The 15,550-nt window shown below is 43.3% G+C and overlaps 1 protein-coding gene across 4 annotated transcripts in view; it reads right to left on the bottom strand.

The window, feature by feature from the left end:
* Positions 1–109: 109 nt before the first annotated feature.
* Positions 110–15,550, bottom strand: part of LOC110530841 (methylcytosine dioxygenase TET3) — a 70,292-nt gene continuing 54,851 nt past the window's right edge. For all 4 annotated transcript variants that reach the window (XM_036987134.2, XM_036987128.2, XM_036987143.2 and 1 more), the window contains 8 exons: positions 15,338–15,428; positions 14,199–14,292; positions 12,260–12,468; positions 11,591–11,741; positions 10,269–10,496; positions 5,596–5,772; positions 4,746–4,902; positions 110–4,539 (listed from right to left, as the gene is read on the bottom strand). In XM_036987134.2, the coding sequence (XP_036843029.2) occupies positions 3,365–4,539; positions 4,746–4,902; positions 5,596–5,772; positions 10,269–10,496; positions 11,591–11,741; positions 12,260–12,468; positions 14,199–14,292; positions 15,338–15,428 (2,282 nt within the window). In that variant the 3' untranslated portion in view covers positions 110–3,364. The remainder of the gene's footprint in view (positions 4,540–4,745; positions 4,903–5,595; positions 5,773–10,268; positions 10,497–11,590; positions 11,742–12,259; positions 12,469–14,198; positions 14,293–15,337; positions 15,429–15,550) is intronic.

The raw sequence follows: 15,550 nt of genomic DNA, 5'->3' as shown, positions 1-15,550 counted from the left end.
CACACACACACACACACACACACACACACACACACACACACACAGAGTATTATAGTTTGTATACCTTGAAGTCACTTATTGTCAATAAAGCAAAAAGACACACAACAAGTCCAAAATATAAATACATCTTTATTTCACCAGGGGGTAGCCATTGACAGGAATGCTGAATTTAGTATTTTCTCAAAACTGTCAAACTGATATACACCTTAGTTATTATGTACAGTCATTTTGTCAATCAGTTGCAAAATAACAAGACTGTTATCTACAAACCATGAATAGTACAGTAAAACTGTCAGTTCCACATGAAATGTGTATTTTATACAGTTTTATTCCAATAAAAACCTTTGAGTTTTAAAATGCTGGTGCTAGTTTTTCCTCCTTGATGTACATGTAGGTTACCACAGTTTTCAAGTCACACATAATGGTAGAACCAAGAAATCTTCAAGTGAAACAATTACAAAAGTTTATTATCTTACAAACTGTCTTATGTAAAGCTGGAAACATTTTAAAGTGACTGTTTTCTACCACATTATTAACTTGCAACGGCCTACATTCAATATAATGTAATAGACTATATATGTACTGCAGCTACTTTGTATAAAATGCATTCAATCTATGTGTCAACATTTATCTCAGAGGAAAAATCTAAGTATATGGTTTGACTTTGTCAATCTGTTGACAACATTATTGGAAGAAAGAGAGTTGTGTTAGGAGACTGTGTGTGCCCTAGTTGGGTTGAAGCCTGGGTAAATGAACAACCTCACACCTGAGAAACAAAGAAAAAACAGACATAAAAAAAAACATATATCCAGATCTGTGTATTACTCAAATGAAAGCACCAGTGAAATGTGCTTTATCTGCATTGAGCTGCATTAGAGCCAGCATATACTGAGACCGATCAATACAACAGATGCCTAATCAATTGCAGAATTAGTGAATGGGCCCATATTTACATGGTTATGATGGACTAATGTGAGCATTGATGAATACCCTACATGGTTGCCCCCTATTAAAGCAGGTTTATACTGTATACTGCAGAGGTCTACTGTCTGACTCAATACGTGATAGACCTAGAACTTATGATGAAAAGATGCAGAGAATTGATGCTACTCTGTAACTCTGCTCAAGTTGACCAGTGACAAGATTGAAGTACTGTAGTACATAATGCATTCAGGACAGAGATGGTAGAGCACAAAGGTATGGCAGGCCCATCCAGAAGGGAAACAGCAAATGCTAGTCATGCAAAAAGCATCATAACATCACCCCTAGAATAAACACAGGCTTTGTCAGTGCAGCATCACATTTTGACGAGTTAGCACCATCAGAAAGTAACTACATTTCCACCCTGAAACGGTATGCCACAAGCATTGAGGTTGATTCTATTTCAAAAGCCTTCTATCCAGGATTTTCAAATGAATTTGAATGAATAAGGTTGAATTGGAAAATTCTCTCTGAATATTACCGTTATTTTCTGAAATGACACGAGTTAACCCCAACCCTGTATGCCACATTCAGACACCATGTGAAACAGTTATGTAAATGGTATGTAAACAACGTTTTAACAACATTTCAACACTGTTACAGCATCTGAAATGATCTGAGGAGTGTTTTATTCTGTCAGAGCAGCTTCACCCAAAGAGTGAAGACGAGGCAATGAGAAACAACAAAGGATTTGGTTGGTTTTCTTTCCACTTGTATAATGTATTTATACCCAGTATATGGACAAACATAAGTGCCAATCAATGCCCTAGTCAGTTAAAAAGAGAGGATAGAGATGCTGTCAGCGCCTGTAAGAAACATACAGTAATATAGTCACCATTTCTGAACAGGTTTTATGTGGTCTTTTCAGCTGTGTCTGTATCAAAAACAGACAAGTCCTATTTAAAACACTCTGGAAGTTCAGACAGTGAACCAGACCTGGGTTAAAATACTATTTCAAATATCTCAATGACTTTCCCATACATTCAAAGTAATTATTTGAAAAGACAAGTAGTTGCATCTGGAAATTTGGAAAGTATTTGAAAATACTCAAATACACTGATGCAAATACATTCCCATGCATTTAACCCAGGTATTTGAAAATAGTATTTTACATAAGTATTTGAAAATACTATCAATTTGGTTTTTACAATCAACCATTAAAATATTAAAATAAAAGTACTTATTTTGGGCTGTGTATTTTGAAAATACTCAAATACATAGAAAAAAGCATTTTAAATACCAGATACTCAAATACACATGTATTTGAACCCAGGTCTTCAGTGAACATACTGTACATGGTTATCCAGATTCATAAAAATTAAGTGTCGTTGAAAACAAGCACCATAATCTGACACAATCTTTATATGCAGCATTTCATAATTGCTTAGTAAGCCAGTTTTTTTTGTGAGACTGATATGCAATTTATAATGTTACAAATTCATAGTTGAATAAAATCATTCTACAACAAAAAAACGAACAGGTTTCAAACAAGCTGTCGGATATATCTCTCTATCTGTACATATTGGAACGGGACCTTTTTCAAGTTATGAAAAATAAAAAAGTGCTTTTTCAATATGTCATCATATATCTGTACGTTTAACAAAAAGACTAAAACGATCCAGCCCAAAACAAGGTAGTAAAGTTCCTTCATGACCACCAATAGAGGAACGGGAAGAGAAGGAAAAGCACCATGCTACATGGGTACATTTTGTTCACATAAAACTAGAGTAAATGTGTGTAGTCTAGTCTTACATACTGTGTAATATGTGGTGTGTTTATCGAAAGTTGCTGCTACAGATGGCACCATTACATGATCAATCATTGATAAAACTCCTTTTGTGAAAAGAGCACTCTTGGCTGAAACAAAGACCATAGAGACTTGACATGAGTGTTTACTAGTGTAAAATGCTGGATGACAGCAAAATTGCAGTAAACAGGCTTGCATCAAGAAATAAAATAAAAAAATAGTTTTTGAAAAATGGTCAGAATAAATAATCACATCTTGTTTGTTCTTATTAATCAAGTTGTATTTAAAACCAGTTTAAAAACATATTTAAAATTGGTTCTGAGCACCATCTCTTTACATGAAAAAACCAGACCCCACAAATCATCACCAAACACTAAAAGTCACAGTTAAAAACCCACAAACGATATTCTTCCTCATCACTTTGAAAGCAGAGATGAAGAAAAACAAAAATAAACAGACATACGTTTGGAAAAAGTAACACAATGAAATAACACAGAAAAAGGAGATTAGAAGTGTAAAGTTGATTGAGGTAAGGCAGTAGCACAGGGTGGTGTGTGTGTGTGTGTGTTAAAATGTCATCGCTGTATGTGTCTGTGAGTGAATGTGTGCCTGTGTACGTGTGTGTACATAACAGTATCATGTCCAGCGGTTGTAGGGGCCCGTGACCTGTGTCAGAGCATAAGGGGACACAGTGACCACCCCATCCCGCGCTACGGTCACCGCCTGCCGGGTAGGAACCTTCAACACCCCTTTCTTCTCCTCCGGGCCCTCCTCTTCTACCTCCTCCTCAGGCTCCACACTCTCAGCCCCGGCCCCCTTCCCCCTCTTCCCCTTCCCCTTGACCGGGCTAACCTCTTCCAGGTCCAGGCCCATCCCTATCCTCTCAGCCTCCTCCTCCCTCTCCCGCTCCCTCCGGGCCATCTTTGCCTCCCACATGTGCAGGCCATGGTCAGGCTCGTTGAGGGATTTGTGCTGGTAGAAGACCAGGGAGATGCGGGTGGGGTGGCTGCGGTCGGGTCTGAGGATGGGGGTGGTGGCATGGAGCTCTCTGCGTGCGCACTCAATCAGAATGGAACCGTGGGAGGGAGCCACCGCCACCCCGCCAATGTCACTGTCCAGGAAGTTGTGCTCGCTGTCTGACCACACCTCTTCCTGTTCCTGTTTGACCTCTTCTGGGTTGGGGAAGAGAGGGGGAGGGGCCTGAAGGGGGAGATGAGTGGCACAGTGGGGGAGGTCATGACCTCCATGACCTTTAACCCCGTCCCCGATCTCCTCCGCCACCCCGGGGAGCCCGTTTAGTCTGCTGTGGAGGCCCTCTGGTTGGGGGAGGGGGGCGGAGAAGGAGGAGGAGGATGGAGGAGGAGTACTGTGGCTGTGGGGGGGTCTGACAAGAGGGGAGCAGTGCACCTCGTTGGGTTCCATTTTAAACGTCCTGGGGGGGTAGTCGCCAGGTGTCCCACATCTCTCAGTGTTCGCCAGCTGCTTTCTGATGAGTCCTGGGGAGTAACCATTTACATCCTCTCCCATTGTCTTGTAATGGAGGGGGGAACCATTGCACTGGGCCCCTGGTGGCCCTCTGTATCCGTACTGGGTGGAAGGCATGCCGGGACGATGGGGGGAAAGAGCCTCCATCCCCGGGGTGGATCTTCCTGGAGGAGTGGGGTAGGTGGGAGTGCTGTGGTGGTAAGGGCTAGGGGAGTTAGACTCTGGAGCATAGGCACCCACACTTCCTGGTGTGAAAGAGCTGTAGAAGGACTGAGGCTCTGCTTTGAATGAGGAGGACTGATCCACTGATGAAGTGCTTTTGGAACCTGGAAGGTGAAATATACAAACAGGGATCAAGCATTTTATTGGAAGAAAAATGCAGAAAAATCAATCAACCAATTTATCAATGAATCAATTAGTAAATCATTAATAAATGAATTAATCTACCAACCAACTGATTAATCATTCATTCAACCAATCAATCAACCAACCAACTAATCAAACAACCAATCAACCAACCAGAGGTCTCTACCTTTGTTGGTGCTCTCGGTCTTGACCTTGCCCGGGGTTAGTGGACTCTGTCCAGGCTTCCTGTCCTGAGCTGCAGCCTGTTTGTCAGCCTGGACCTTCAGCTTGGCCTCCTGCTTCCTCTTACGGGCTGATTTCACCGGCTCAGCCAGCAGACGCACCTGGTGATGATATAAACATGGTCATTTAGTAAAAGCTTTTATCAAGTGGTTTGAAGTAAACACGCAAATACAGCACATCCCACTGGGCACAGACATCATTTCAATGTCTGGTTTGGATTTACATTTGGTTGAATTTCACCATGTCAATGGATTTCGGGTTAAAAGTTGGTTGAAAAAAAAAAAGAAATTCCTTTATGTTGATGACTTTTTGCAAATCCAATCAGTTTTCCACGAGAATTCAACACCATCACATAGATTTATTTATTTATAATGACATGGAAACAATGTTGATTTTGCCCAGTGGGATGTGACTTGTGCAAGATCAAACCCAAAACTCTCCAATTGACATGGTCTTGACGCCAACTAATTTCAATCCCGTAGATTGCAAGGCTAACCAACCCTCATCCGGGTGAGCAACTGGAGGTTGATTAGTAGAATCAAGTGTGTTAGAGCAAGGCTGGAACAAAAGCCTGCATACCCAGTAAGCACAGGAGGAGGATTGGCCACCCCGTGTAACAGCCCCTGCCTCCTGGTTCTCTACAGGGGATAAGAACCGATTTAGGGTGAAGTAGACGCTGATCTCTTGGGTCAGTTTCATATTTTCCCCAGTAATGGTTACTGTTAGGATTAGAGGAGAGGAAGCTGCTCCTAGATCTGCACCTAGGGGAAACCTAGGAAAGCGTAGGAACCTACCTCTCTGGGGAAGGCTGACAGCACCTGCAGGGCCCCAGTCTGGATCTTGTCCCACTGGCCATCGGCACGGCCAAACTCATCCCTCTGTGAGATCTTATAGAGGGGTAGGACGTGGAGCTGTTCATCCTCAGGGATGTTACGCACCGCACGGTTGTCCTCCTTGGTTAAAGTGCAAACCTGCAGGAGGGTCAGACAACAATACATTTTACATGAATGGAAAAGACTAGCAAAGTATCTGAGAGTTTCTGGGATAAAATGCCTACGGTATCTTGGTTGAAGTGAAAACGCGTGAGGTGACCAAAAAGTGCATGACATCTCATATCGATTTTTGTTTCCACTATGGATTTAAAAAAATGATTTGATAGTGACATTTGTCTAAGCTAATGTTGAATTCTGCTTCCAATGGCCCAGTTACAGTATGTCCATTAACGCACAAAACACGACCACAACACTAACTCTCAACGGTGTTGTCCATTAAAATGCTGGCACAAAAAGCAAGTGTGTGTAAGTATTTGTGTTTCTCTGTGTGTGCGCGAGTGAGCGAGCGTATGTATGTATCAACAAAAATGAGAAAGCCTACAGGGAGGAGGTTAGAGCCCTGGCGGAGTGGTGTGTGGAAAATAACCTCTTCCTCAACGTCAACAGAACTAAAGAGCTGATCAGGGACGACAGGAGACAGAAGAGGGAGCACACCCCCATCCTCCTCGACGGGGCCGCAGTGGATATGGTCAAAAGCTTAAAGTTCCTCAGCATGCACATCACAGAAGACCTGAAATGGTCTCCCCACACCAACATTGTGGTGAAGAGGGCGCAGCAGTGCCTCCAGAACCTCAGGCGGCTGAACAAATTCCCTCACAAACTCCTACAGATGCACCATTGAGAGCATTCTGTCAGGCTCCATCACTGCCTGGCACGGAAACTGCACAGCAATCAAACGCATGGCTCTCCGGAGTGTGGCTAGGTCAGCTGACAGCATCACCAGCAGTAGACCATCATTACCAGACCATCAGACTGTTGAACAGCTTCTATTACCAGACCATCAGACTGTTGAACAGCTTCTATTATCATCAGACTGTTGAACAGATTATATTACCATCAGACTGTTGAACAGCTTCTATTACCATCAGACTGTTGGACAGCTTCTATTACCATCAGACTGTTGAACAGCTTATATTACCATCAGACTGTTCAACAGCTTCTATTACCAGACCATCAGACTGTTGAACAGCTTCTATTACCATCAGACTGTTGAACAGCTTATATTACCATCAGACTGTTGAACAGCTTCTATTACCATCAGACTGTTGAACAGCTTCTATTACCATCAGACTGTTGGACAGCTTCTACTACCATCAGACTGTTGAACAGCTTCTATTACCATCAGACTGTTGAACAGCTTCTATTACCATCAGACTGTTGAACAGCTTCTATTACCAGACCATCAGACTGTTGAACAGCTTCTATTACCATCAGACTGTTGAACAGCTTATATTACCATCAGACTGTTGAACAGCTTCTATTACCATCAGACTGTTGAACAGCTTCTATTACCATCAGACTGTTGAACAGCTTCTATTACCATCAGACTGTTGAACAGCTTCTATCACCAGACCATCAGACTGTTGAACAGCTTCTATTACCATCAGACTGTTGAACAGCTTCTATTACCATCAGACTGATGAACAGCTTCTATTACCATCAGACTGTTGGACAGCTTCTACTACCATCAGACTGTTGAACAGCTTCTATTACCATCAGACTGTTGAACAGCTTCTATTACCATCAGACTGTTGAACAGCTTATATTACCATCAGACTGTTGAACAGCTTCTATTACCATCAGACTGTTGGACAGCTTCTACTACCATCAGACTGTTGAACAGCTTCTATTACCATCAGACTGTTGAACAGCTTCTATTACCATCAGACTGTTGAACAGCTTCTATCACCATCAGACTGTTGAACAGCTTCTATCACCAGACCATCAGACTGTTGAACAGCTTATATTACCATCAGACTGTTGAACAGCTTCTATTACCATCAGACTGTTGAACAGCTTCTATTACCATCAGACTGTTGGACAGCTTCTATTACCATCAGACTGTTGAACAGCTTATATTACCATCAGACTGTTGAACAGTTTCTATTACCATCAGACTGTTTGACAGCTTCTATTACCATCAGACTGTTGGACAGCTTCTATTACCATCAGACTGTTGAACAGCTTCTATTACCATCAGACTGTTGAACAGCTTCTATCACCATCAGACTGTTGAACAGCTTATATTACCATCAGACTGTTGAACAGTTTCTATTACCATCAGACTGTTTGACAGCTTCTATTACCATCAGACTGTTGAACAGCTTATATTACCATCAGACTGTTGGACAGCTTCTATTACCATCAGACTGTTGAACAGCTTATATTACCATCAGACTGTTGAACAGTTTCTATTACCATCAGACTGTTTGACAGCTTCTATTACCATCAGACTGTTGGACAGCTTCTATTACCATCAGACTGTTGAACAGCTTCTATTACCATCAGACTGTTGAACAGCTTCTATCACCATCAGACTGTTGAACAGCTTCTATCACCAGACCATCAGACTGATGAACAGTTTCTATTACCATCAGACTGTTGGACAGCTTCTATTACCATCAGACTGTTGAACAGCTTCTACTACCATCAACTGTTGAAAAGCTTCTATTACCATCAGACTGATGAACAGCTTCTATCACCAGACCATCAGACTGATGAACAGCTTCTATTACCATCAGACTGTTGGACAGCTTCTATTACCATCAGACTGTTGAACAGCTTCTATCACCAGACCATCAGACTGATGAACAGCTTCTATTACCAGACCATCAGACTGATGAACAGCTTCTATTACCATCAGACTGTTGGACAGCTGCTATTAACCGGACCATCAGACTGTTGGACAGCTTCTATTACCATCAGACTGTTAAACAGCTTCTATTACCATCAGACTGTTGATCAGCTTCTATTACCAGACCATCAGACTAATGAACAGCTTATATTACCATCAGACTGTTCAACAGCTTCTATTACCAGACCATCAGACTGTTGAACAGCTTCTATTACCAGACCATCAGACTGTTGTACAGCTTCTATTACCATCAGACTGTTGTACAGCTTCTATCACCAGACCATCAGACTGTTGTACAGCTTCTATCACCAGACCATCAGACTGTTGTACAGCTTCTATCACCAGACCATCAGACTGTTGTACATCTTATATCACTATCAGACTGATACACAGCTTCTATTACCATCAGACTGATGAACAGCTTCTATCACCAGACCATCAGACTGTTGTACAGCTTCTATTACCATCAGACTGTTGTACAGCTTCTATTACCATCAGACTGATGAACAGCTTCTATTACCATCAGACTGATGAACAGCTTCTATTACCATCAGACTGATGAACAGCTTCTATCACCAGACCATCAGACTGTTGTACAGCTTCTATTACCATCAGACTGTTGTACAGCTTCTATTACCATCAGACTGATGAACAGCTTCTATTACCATCAGACTGATGAACAGCTTCTATTACCATCAGACTGATGAACAGCTTCTATTACCATCAGACTGTTGGACAGCTTCTACTACCATCAGACTGTTGAACAGCTTCTACTACCATCAACTGTTGAAAAGCTTCTATTACCATCAGACTGTTGAAAAGCTTCTATTACCATCAGACTGTTGAAAAGCTTATATCACCAGACCATTAGACTGTTGGACAGCTTCTATTACCATCAGACTGTTGAAAAGCTTATATCACCAGACCATCAGACTGTTGGACAGCTTCTATTACCATCAGACTGATGAACAGCTTCTATTACCATCAGACTGATGAACAGCTTCTATTACCAGACCATCAGACTGCTGTACAACTTCTATCACCAGACCATCAGACTGTTGAACAGCTTCTATTACCATCAGACTGATGAACAGCTTCTATTACCATCAGACTGATGAACAGCTTCTATTACCAGACCATCAGACTGCTGTACAACTTCTATCACCAGACCATCAGACTGTTGTACAGCCATCAATAATCGTCTACTAGGTGATGCACAGACAACACACACACACAAACTATCACACACACACACACATACAGACACAGACATACACACTCACAGCCAACAATAATGTCCAATGTTATACAGACATTAAGCCACTGGATACTACCGGTTTACACTGTGTATTTAAATACTGTATTCTCGACATACCTGTAGCTCATTGTAATATTTCTACTATTGTACATCACATTTTAGTGACACTTTATACACACAGCAGGTCACTCTAATATATCTACTGCTGTACATATCATTCTTAGTATATATTGTCTAAATGAAGCTGGTGTAGATGTAGATTGCATTTGGACTACTGTTACAGTGTTATTTGGGTTCTTAATCAGATCCGTTCCAATTATTTCTTAATCATTTTTATTATCTGTGTACTTGTTCGACATTTTACTGAATTTAGGAGCTAGTAACATAAGCATTTCACTAAACATCTGCTAAACTGTGTACGGGACCAATCAACTTTGATTTTATTTGACCTGTGTCTATGTCTCTGTTTGTTTGACAGCAAATATGTGTGTGCATGTGAATCCAGCCATGTGAGGAGCATACCACAGTGCTGCCGTTGTTCATGTTCTGTGTGTCTTTGTGAGCGTGGGCGCAGAAATCCACACATGCCGTGACCCCGGAGAAAGGTCGGCCCGCCCTCCGACCCAGCCTGCAGTCCTGGCCCGCCTGCTCCAGATCCACCTGGTTTTGGAAGGCCTCCGGGGCCAGTCTCTGGTAGACAGGACCCAGGTCTGTGGCCAGGTTCTGCAGACGATGCTCCAGTTTCACCTCCTGAACAACACACAGACAGACAACACACAGATCAGAGGTAGAGTGGGACAAATACGAACAGTAACAGATGAGGGAAAAGCTGTGTGAAATTAAAGGAGAGCCCCGGGAGAATCCTTGAAATCCCAGTAATGTTTCAGCCACTGTTGTCCTTGTCAGACTTTGGCTGTCATACCCACCTGAGGCCACTAGGCGGTGTCTATTAGCCATTTTAACATGCCAAGAAGACTATTCACTGAGGAATATCTATTCTAAACCATTGTTTGTGAAGCTATAACAAGACTTACATTAGCAAAGTAGAGAGCTAGGGTTTAGGCATATAGGGAAGGGGCTAAGGTTTATTTCCCGACCAGTCTCTCAAATCTAAGTAAGGGTGCCAAACTCAATTTCTAGAGCGCCACAGTGTCTGATGGTTTTTCCTCTCTTTCCCTTAAGATAGCTCTGACCCGACCAAATGTACATAGAAATGTGAGTTATAGATCTGTCATTCTCATCAAAAGCAAGTCTAAGAAGCAGTAGATCTGTTCTATGAGCGCTATTTCTATGCTTCCCGTTCTTAAGTTTCATTTTAGAGTCTTTTACTTTCAGTTTTGTAAGCCAGCTTAAAAGGGCTGAAAATACAAATATCAAATCAAATTGATTTATAAAGCCCTTCTTACATCAGCTGATATCTCAAAGTGCTGTACAGAAACCCAGCCTAAAACCCCAAACAGCAAGCAAACAGCAAGCAATGCAGGTGTAGAAGCAGGGTGGCTAGGAAAAACTCCCTAGAAAGGCCAGAACTTAGGAAGAAACCTAGAGAGGAACCAGGCTATGAGGGGTGGCCAGTCCTCTTTTGGCTGTGCCAATATGTTTGTTAATGGAAAATATATTTCACAGCGGTTTAGATGGTATAATGATTATCTACACTATACTGGCTTGTTTTGTCACAAACTAATTAGAATTTTAGCAACCAGGAAATGGCACAGCGATTTCTATATTGTGTAGCTTTAATTAGGAAAATAGGTGCAAGGGAGGGATGAAGATCTGCTGACACTGTGGCTGGCCCTAGAGGAATGGAGTTTGACACAGTTTGACTGGAGCGTCCTGGTCCTCACCTCCTGCGGCATGTCTCCCAGCAGGCGGAACTTGCGGGGGATCTTGCTGCGGGCGAACTTGCAGCCGTTGAAGTACATACTCCAGGAGCAGCCAAAGGAGAAGGAAGCGCCGCAGGTGTTCGGGTCCACACCCTGGCAAGCACACGTCCGACTGGAGAGAAACGGAGGGAGAGAGATGGGGAGAGGGAGGAGAGAGAGCAGGGAGGAGAGGGATGAGAGAGGGAAGGAGGGAAAGAGATGGGGAGAGGTAGGAGAGAGAGCAGAGAGGAGAGGGATGAGAGAGGGAGGAGAGAGGGAGAGAGATGGGGAGAGAGGAGGGAAAAAGATGGGGAGAGGGAGGAGAGAAAGAGATGGGGATAGGGAGGAGAGAGGGAAGGAGGGAGAGAGATGGGGAGAGGGAGGAGAGAGGGAAGGAGGGAGAGATGGAGAGAGGGAAGGAGAGAGAGAGATGGGGAGAGGGAGGAGAGAGGGGGAGGATGAGGTGAGACACTCAGTAGATCCTGGCACACAACTGAAGAGAGTGGGAAAGAGAAGGTGACTATCTAGAAATGCTAGAAAGAATATAACTCACTCCTTTGTTATGACAATAATTAGTTCTATGAATGTAAATATGTATGTGTAAGCCTATTATTAAATAATAGGTAAAAGTCTGTTCTTTCAGTAACTCACTCCTCGTTGAGTGCACAGCGCCGGCTGGTGGGGGAGCCGTATTTACAGAGAGTCTGGGTGAGCTCCTGGTACAGACTGTCTGCCACACCCCGGGGGATGCCCTCCCATGCCAAGATGAGAATCACCACCACGGCACTCTCACAGCGGTGCCCTGCCCGGTGTCTCACCAGACACAGCAGCTTCTCCTCCTCACTGCCCCGACGGATCACCTGGGGGAGAGAGAAGGGTTACTACACAGACATGAAGATGTGTGTATACACACACACACAGCCACATACACACACACACTAGTGCATACAGTGAAGGAAAAAAGTATTTGATCCCCTACTGATTTTGTACGTTTGCCCACTGACAAAGAGATGATCAGTCTATAATTTTAATGGTAGGTTTATTTGAACAGTGAGAGACAGAATAACTGAATAACAGAATAACAGAATAAATCCAGAAAAACGCATGTCAAAAATGTTAGAAATTGATTTGCATTTTAATGAAGTACTTGACCCCTCTGCAAAACAATACTTAGTACCTGGTGGCAAAACCCTTGTTGGCAATCACAGAGGTCAGACGTTTCTTGGCCACCAGGTTTGCACACATCTCAGCTGGGATTTTGTCCCACTCCTCTTTGCAGATCTTCCCCAAGTCATTAAGGTTTTGAGGCTGACGTTTGGCAACTCGAACCTTCAGCTCCCTCCACAGATTTTCTATGGGATTAAGGCCTGGAGACTGGCTAGGCCACTCGAGGACCTTAATGTGCTTCTTCTTGAGCCACTCCTTTGTTGCCTTGGCCGTGTGTTTTGGGTCATTGTCATGCTGGAATACCCATCCACGACCCATTTTCAATGCCCTGGCTGAGGGAAGGAGGTTCTTACCCAAGGTTTGACGGTATTTGGCCCCGTCCATCGTCCCTTTGATGCATGCGGTGAAGTTGTCCTGTCCCCTTAGCAGAAAACCACCCCCAAAGCATAATGTTTCCACCTCCATGTTTGACGGTGGGGATGGTGTTCTTGGGGTCATAGGCAGCATTCCTCCTCCTCCAAACACGGCGAGTTGAGTTGATGCCAAAGAGCTCCATTTTGGTCTCATCTGACCACAACACTTTCACCCAGTTGTCCTCTGAATCATTCAGATGTTCATTGGCAAACTTCAGACGGGCATGTGCTTTCTTGAGCAGGGGGACCTTACGGGCGCTGCAGGATTTCAGTCCTTCATGGCGTAGTGTTTTACCAATTGTTTTCTTGGTGACTATGGTCCCAGCTGCCTTGAGATCATTGACAAGATCATCCCGTGTAGTTCTGGGCTGATTCCTCACCATTCTCATGATCATTGCAACTCCACGAGGTGAGATCTTGCATGGAGCCCCAGGCCGAGGGAGATTGACAGTTTGTTTCTTCCATTTGCGAATAATCGCACCAACTGTTGTCACCTTCTCACCAAGCTGCTTGGCGATGGTCTTGTAGCCCATTCCAGCCTTGTGTAGGTCTACAATCTTGTCCCTGACATCCTTGGACAGCTCTTTGGTCTTGGCCATGGTGGAGAGTTTGGAATCTGATTGATTAATTGCTTCTGTGGACAGGTGTCTTCTATACAGGTAACAAGCTGAGATAAGGAGCACTCCCTTTAAGAGTGTTCTCCTAATCTCAGCTCGTTACCTGTATAAAAGACACCTGGGAGCCAGAAATCTTTCTGATTGAGAAGGGGTCAAATACTTATTTCCCTCATTAAAATGCAAATCAGTTTATAACATTTTTGACATGCGTTTTTCTAGATTTTTTTGTTGTTATTCTGTCTCTCACTGTTCAAATAAACCTACCATTAAAATTATAGACTGATCATTTCTTTGTCAGTGGGCAAACGTACAAAATCAGCAGGGGATCAAATACTTTTTTCCCTCACTGCACACACACACACACACACACACACACACACACACAGTACTTACCCACTTGGCGATGGGACAGCCCTGGGAACTGCGTCCTTCTTTCCCAGTGTACACCACCACCTCCACCCTTACCGCCTTCCCTTTCTCTCCATACCTTTGAACACACACAGCGATAACATACATCATATATTAACGGTTTTTCACAAGTCTCACCTTAGAACATAAAAACACAATCCTTTCAGCAATGTCATCTCTCCCCATATCTGCGACCATCAGCACTAAAATCTTGTAATGACTGTCAATACAGCCACAAATCACATTTTGAGAACTTTAGCAAAAGACAGTGGGACTACATCACTAGCCAAAATGCAGCAAAAGTTTTTGGAACAACTCAAAACAAGTAAAAACTGTTTAAAACTAAAGCACTGATGTCATTCAGCAGAAACTACAGAGCAGAGACTCTCCTCATGGGCCCCTCGACTAGGCCCAAGAGGTTTCCTGTTCTAACATGCAGGGTGTGTGTGTGTGTTTTTGTATGTGTGAATATGTATCTCCGTGTGTGTGTGTGTGTGTGTGTGGCAAGCTTGGTGCTGCTTTCCTTCAGCGACAGCCTCTATAATATAATATATGAGCTATAATATGACTGTAAGCCCCACCTCATTCCATGAACACCACGAGCCCTGTGGGATACCAGGCCTTTGGCAGGGCAGGTGGTTCACCGAGTACACTGATAGGACAAAACATTAAGAACACCTTCCTAATATTGAGTTGCACTCCCACCCCTTTTGCTCTCAGAACAGCCTCAATTCGTTAGGGCATGGACTCTAAAGGTGTCGAAAGCGTTCCACAGGGATGCTGGCCCATGTTGACTCCAATGCAGCTACATACAGTAGGCTAGTAGAGTCTGGCAGTTATATATATTGGCTTAGCCCTATAATCCTACTGGTAAACCAACCTGTTAGGCACTGAGCCCCTCCTGTTTTCATATCAACTCTATTATCTTATCAGTATTACACACCTAATAGATTTGTCATGAAAACAGAAGTGGATTAGCAACTCACAGGTTTGCCATCCCAATTGGACTATGAACACATCAAGTAAAATGTCTGGGCAACAACAAACACTTTTCTTCTCCCCCAAGCTTGTTTATGGAATGGAGTTAAATAACTGATACAGTTTGTGTTATTTGAGGTTGTTACCTGTTCTCCATCATCTCTCTGACGGCTGACACACTGGGTCCAGCACCAAGGTGAGTATAATATGGACCCTCCTCCTTCTCTATGATTTGCTCTGTGGAGAGAGAGTCGTTTGTAGAACGCAGCTTCAGCTAATTTCAGGCAAATACAGCGCCAGTTAAGCACAGTAGAGCATGTGGCATACTGTATCACACTAAATAACTTCCCAATGGATAC

This window comes from Oncorhynchus mykiss, chromosome 1 (assembly GCF_057628025.1).
Source record: "Oncorhynchus mykiss isolate SJ-2025 chromosome 1, ASM5762802v1, whole genome shotgun sequence".
Classification (NCBI taxonomy): domain Eukaryota; kingdom Metazoa; phylum Chordata; class Actinopteri; order Salmoniformes; family Salmonidae; genus Oncorhynchus; species Oncorhynchus mykiss.
Note: the sequence above shows the minus strand (reverse complement) of the source record. Positions and strands in the feature narration are given on the sequence as shown.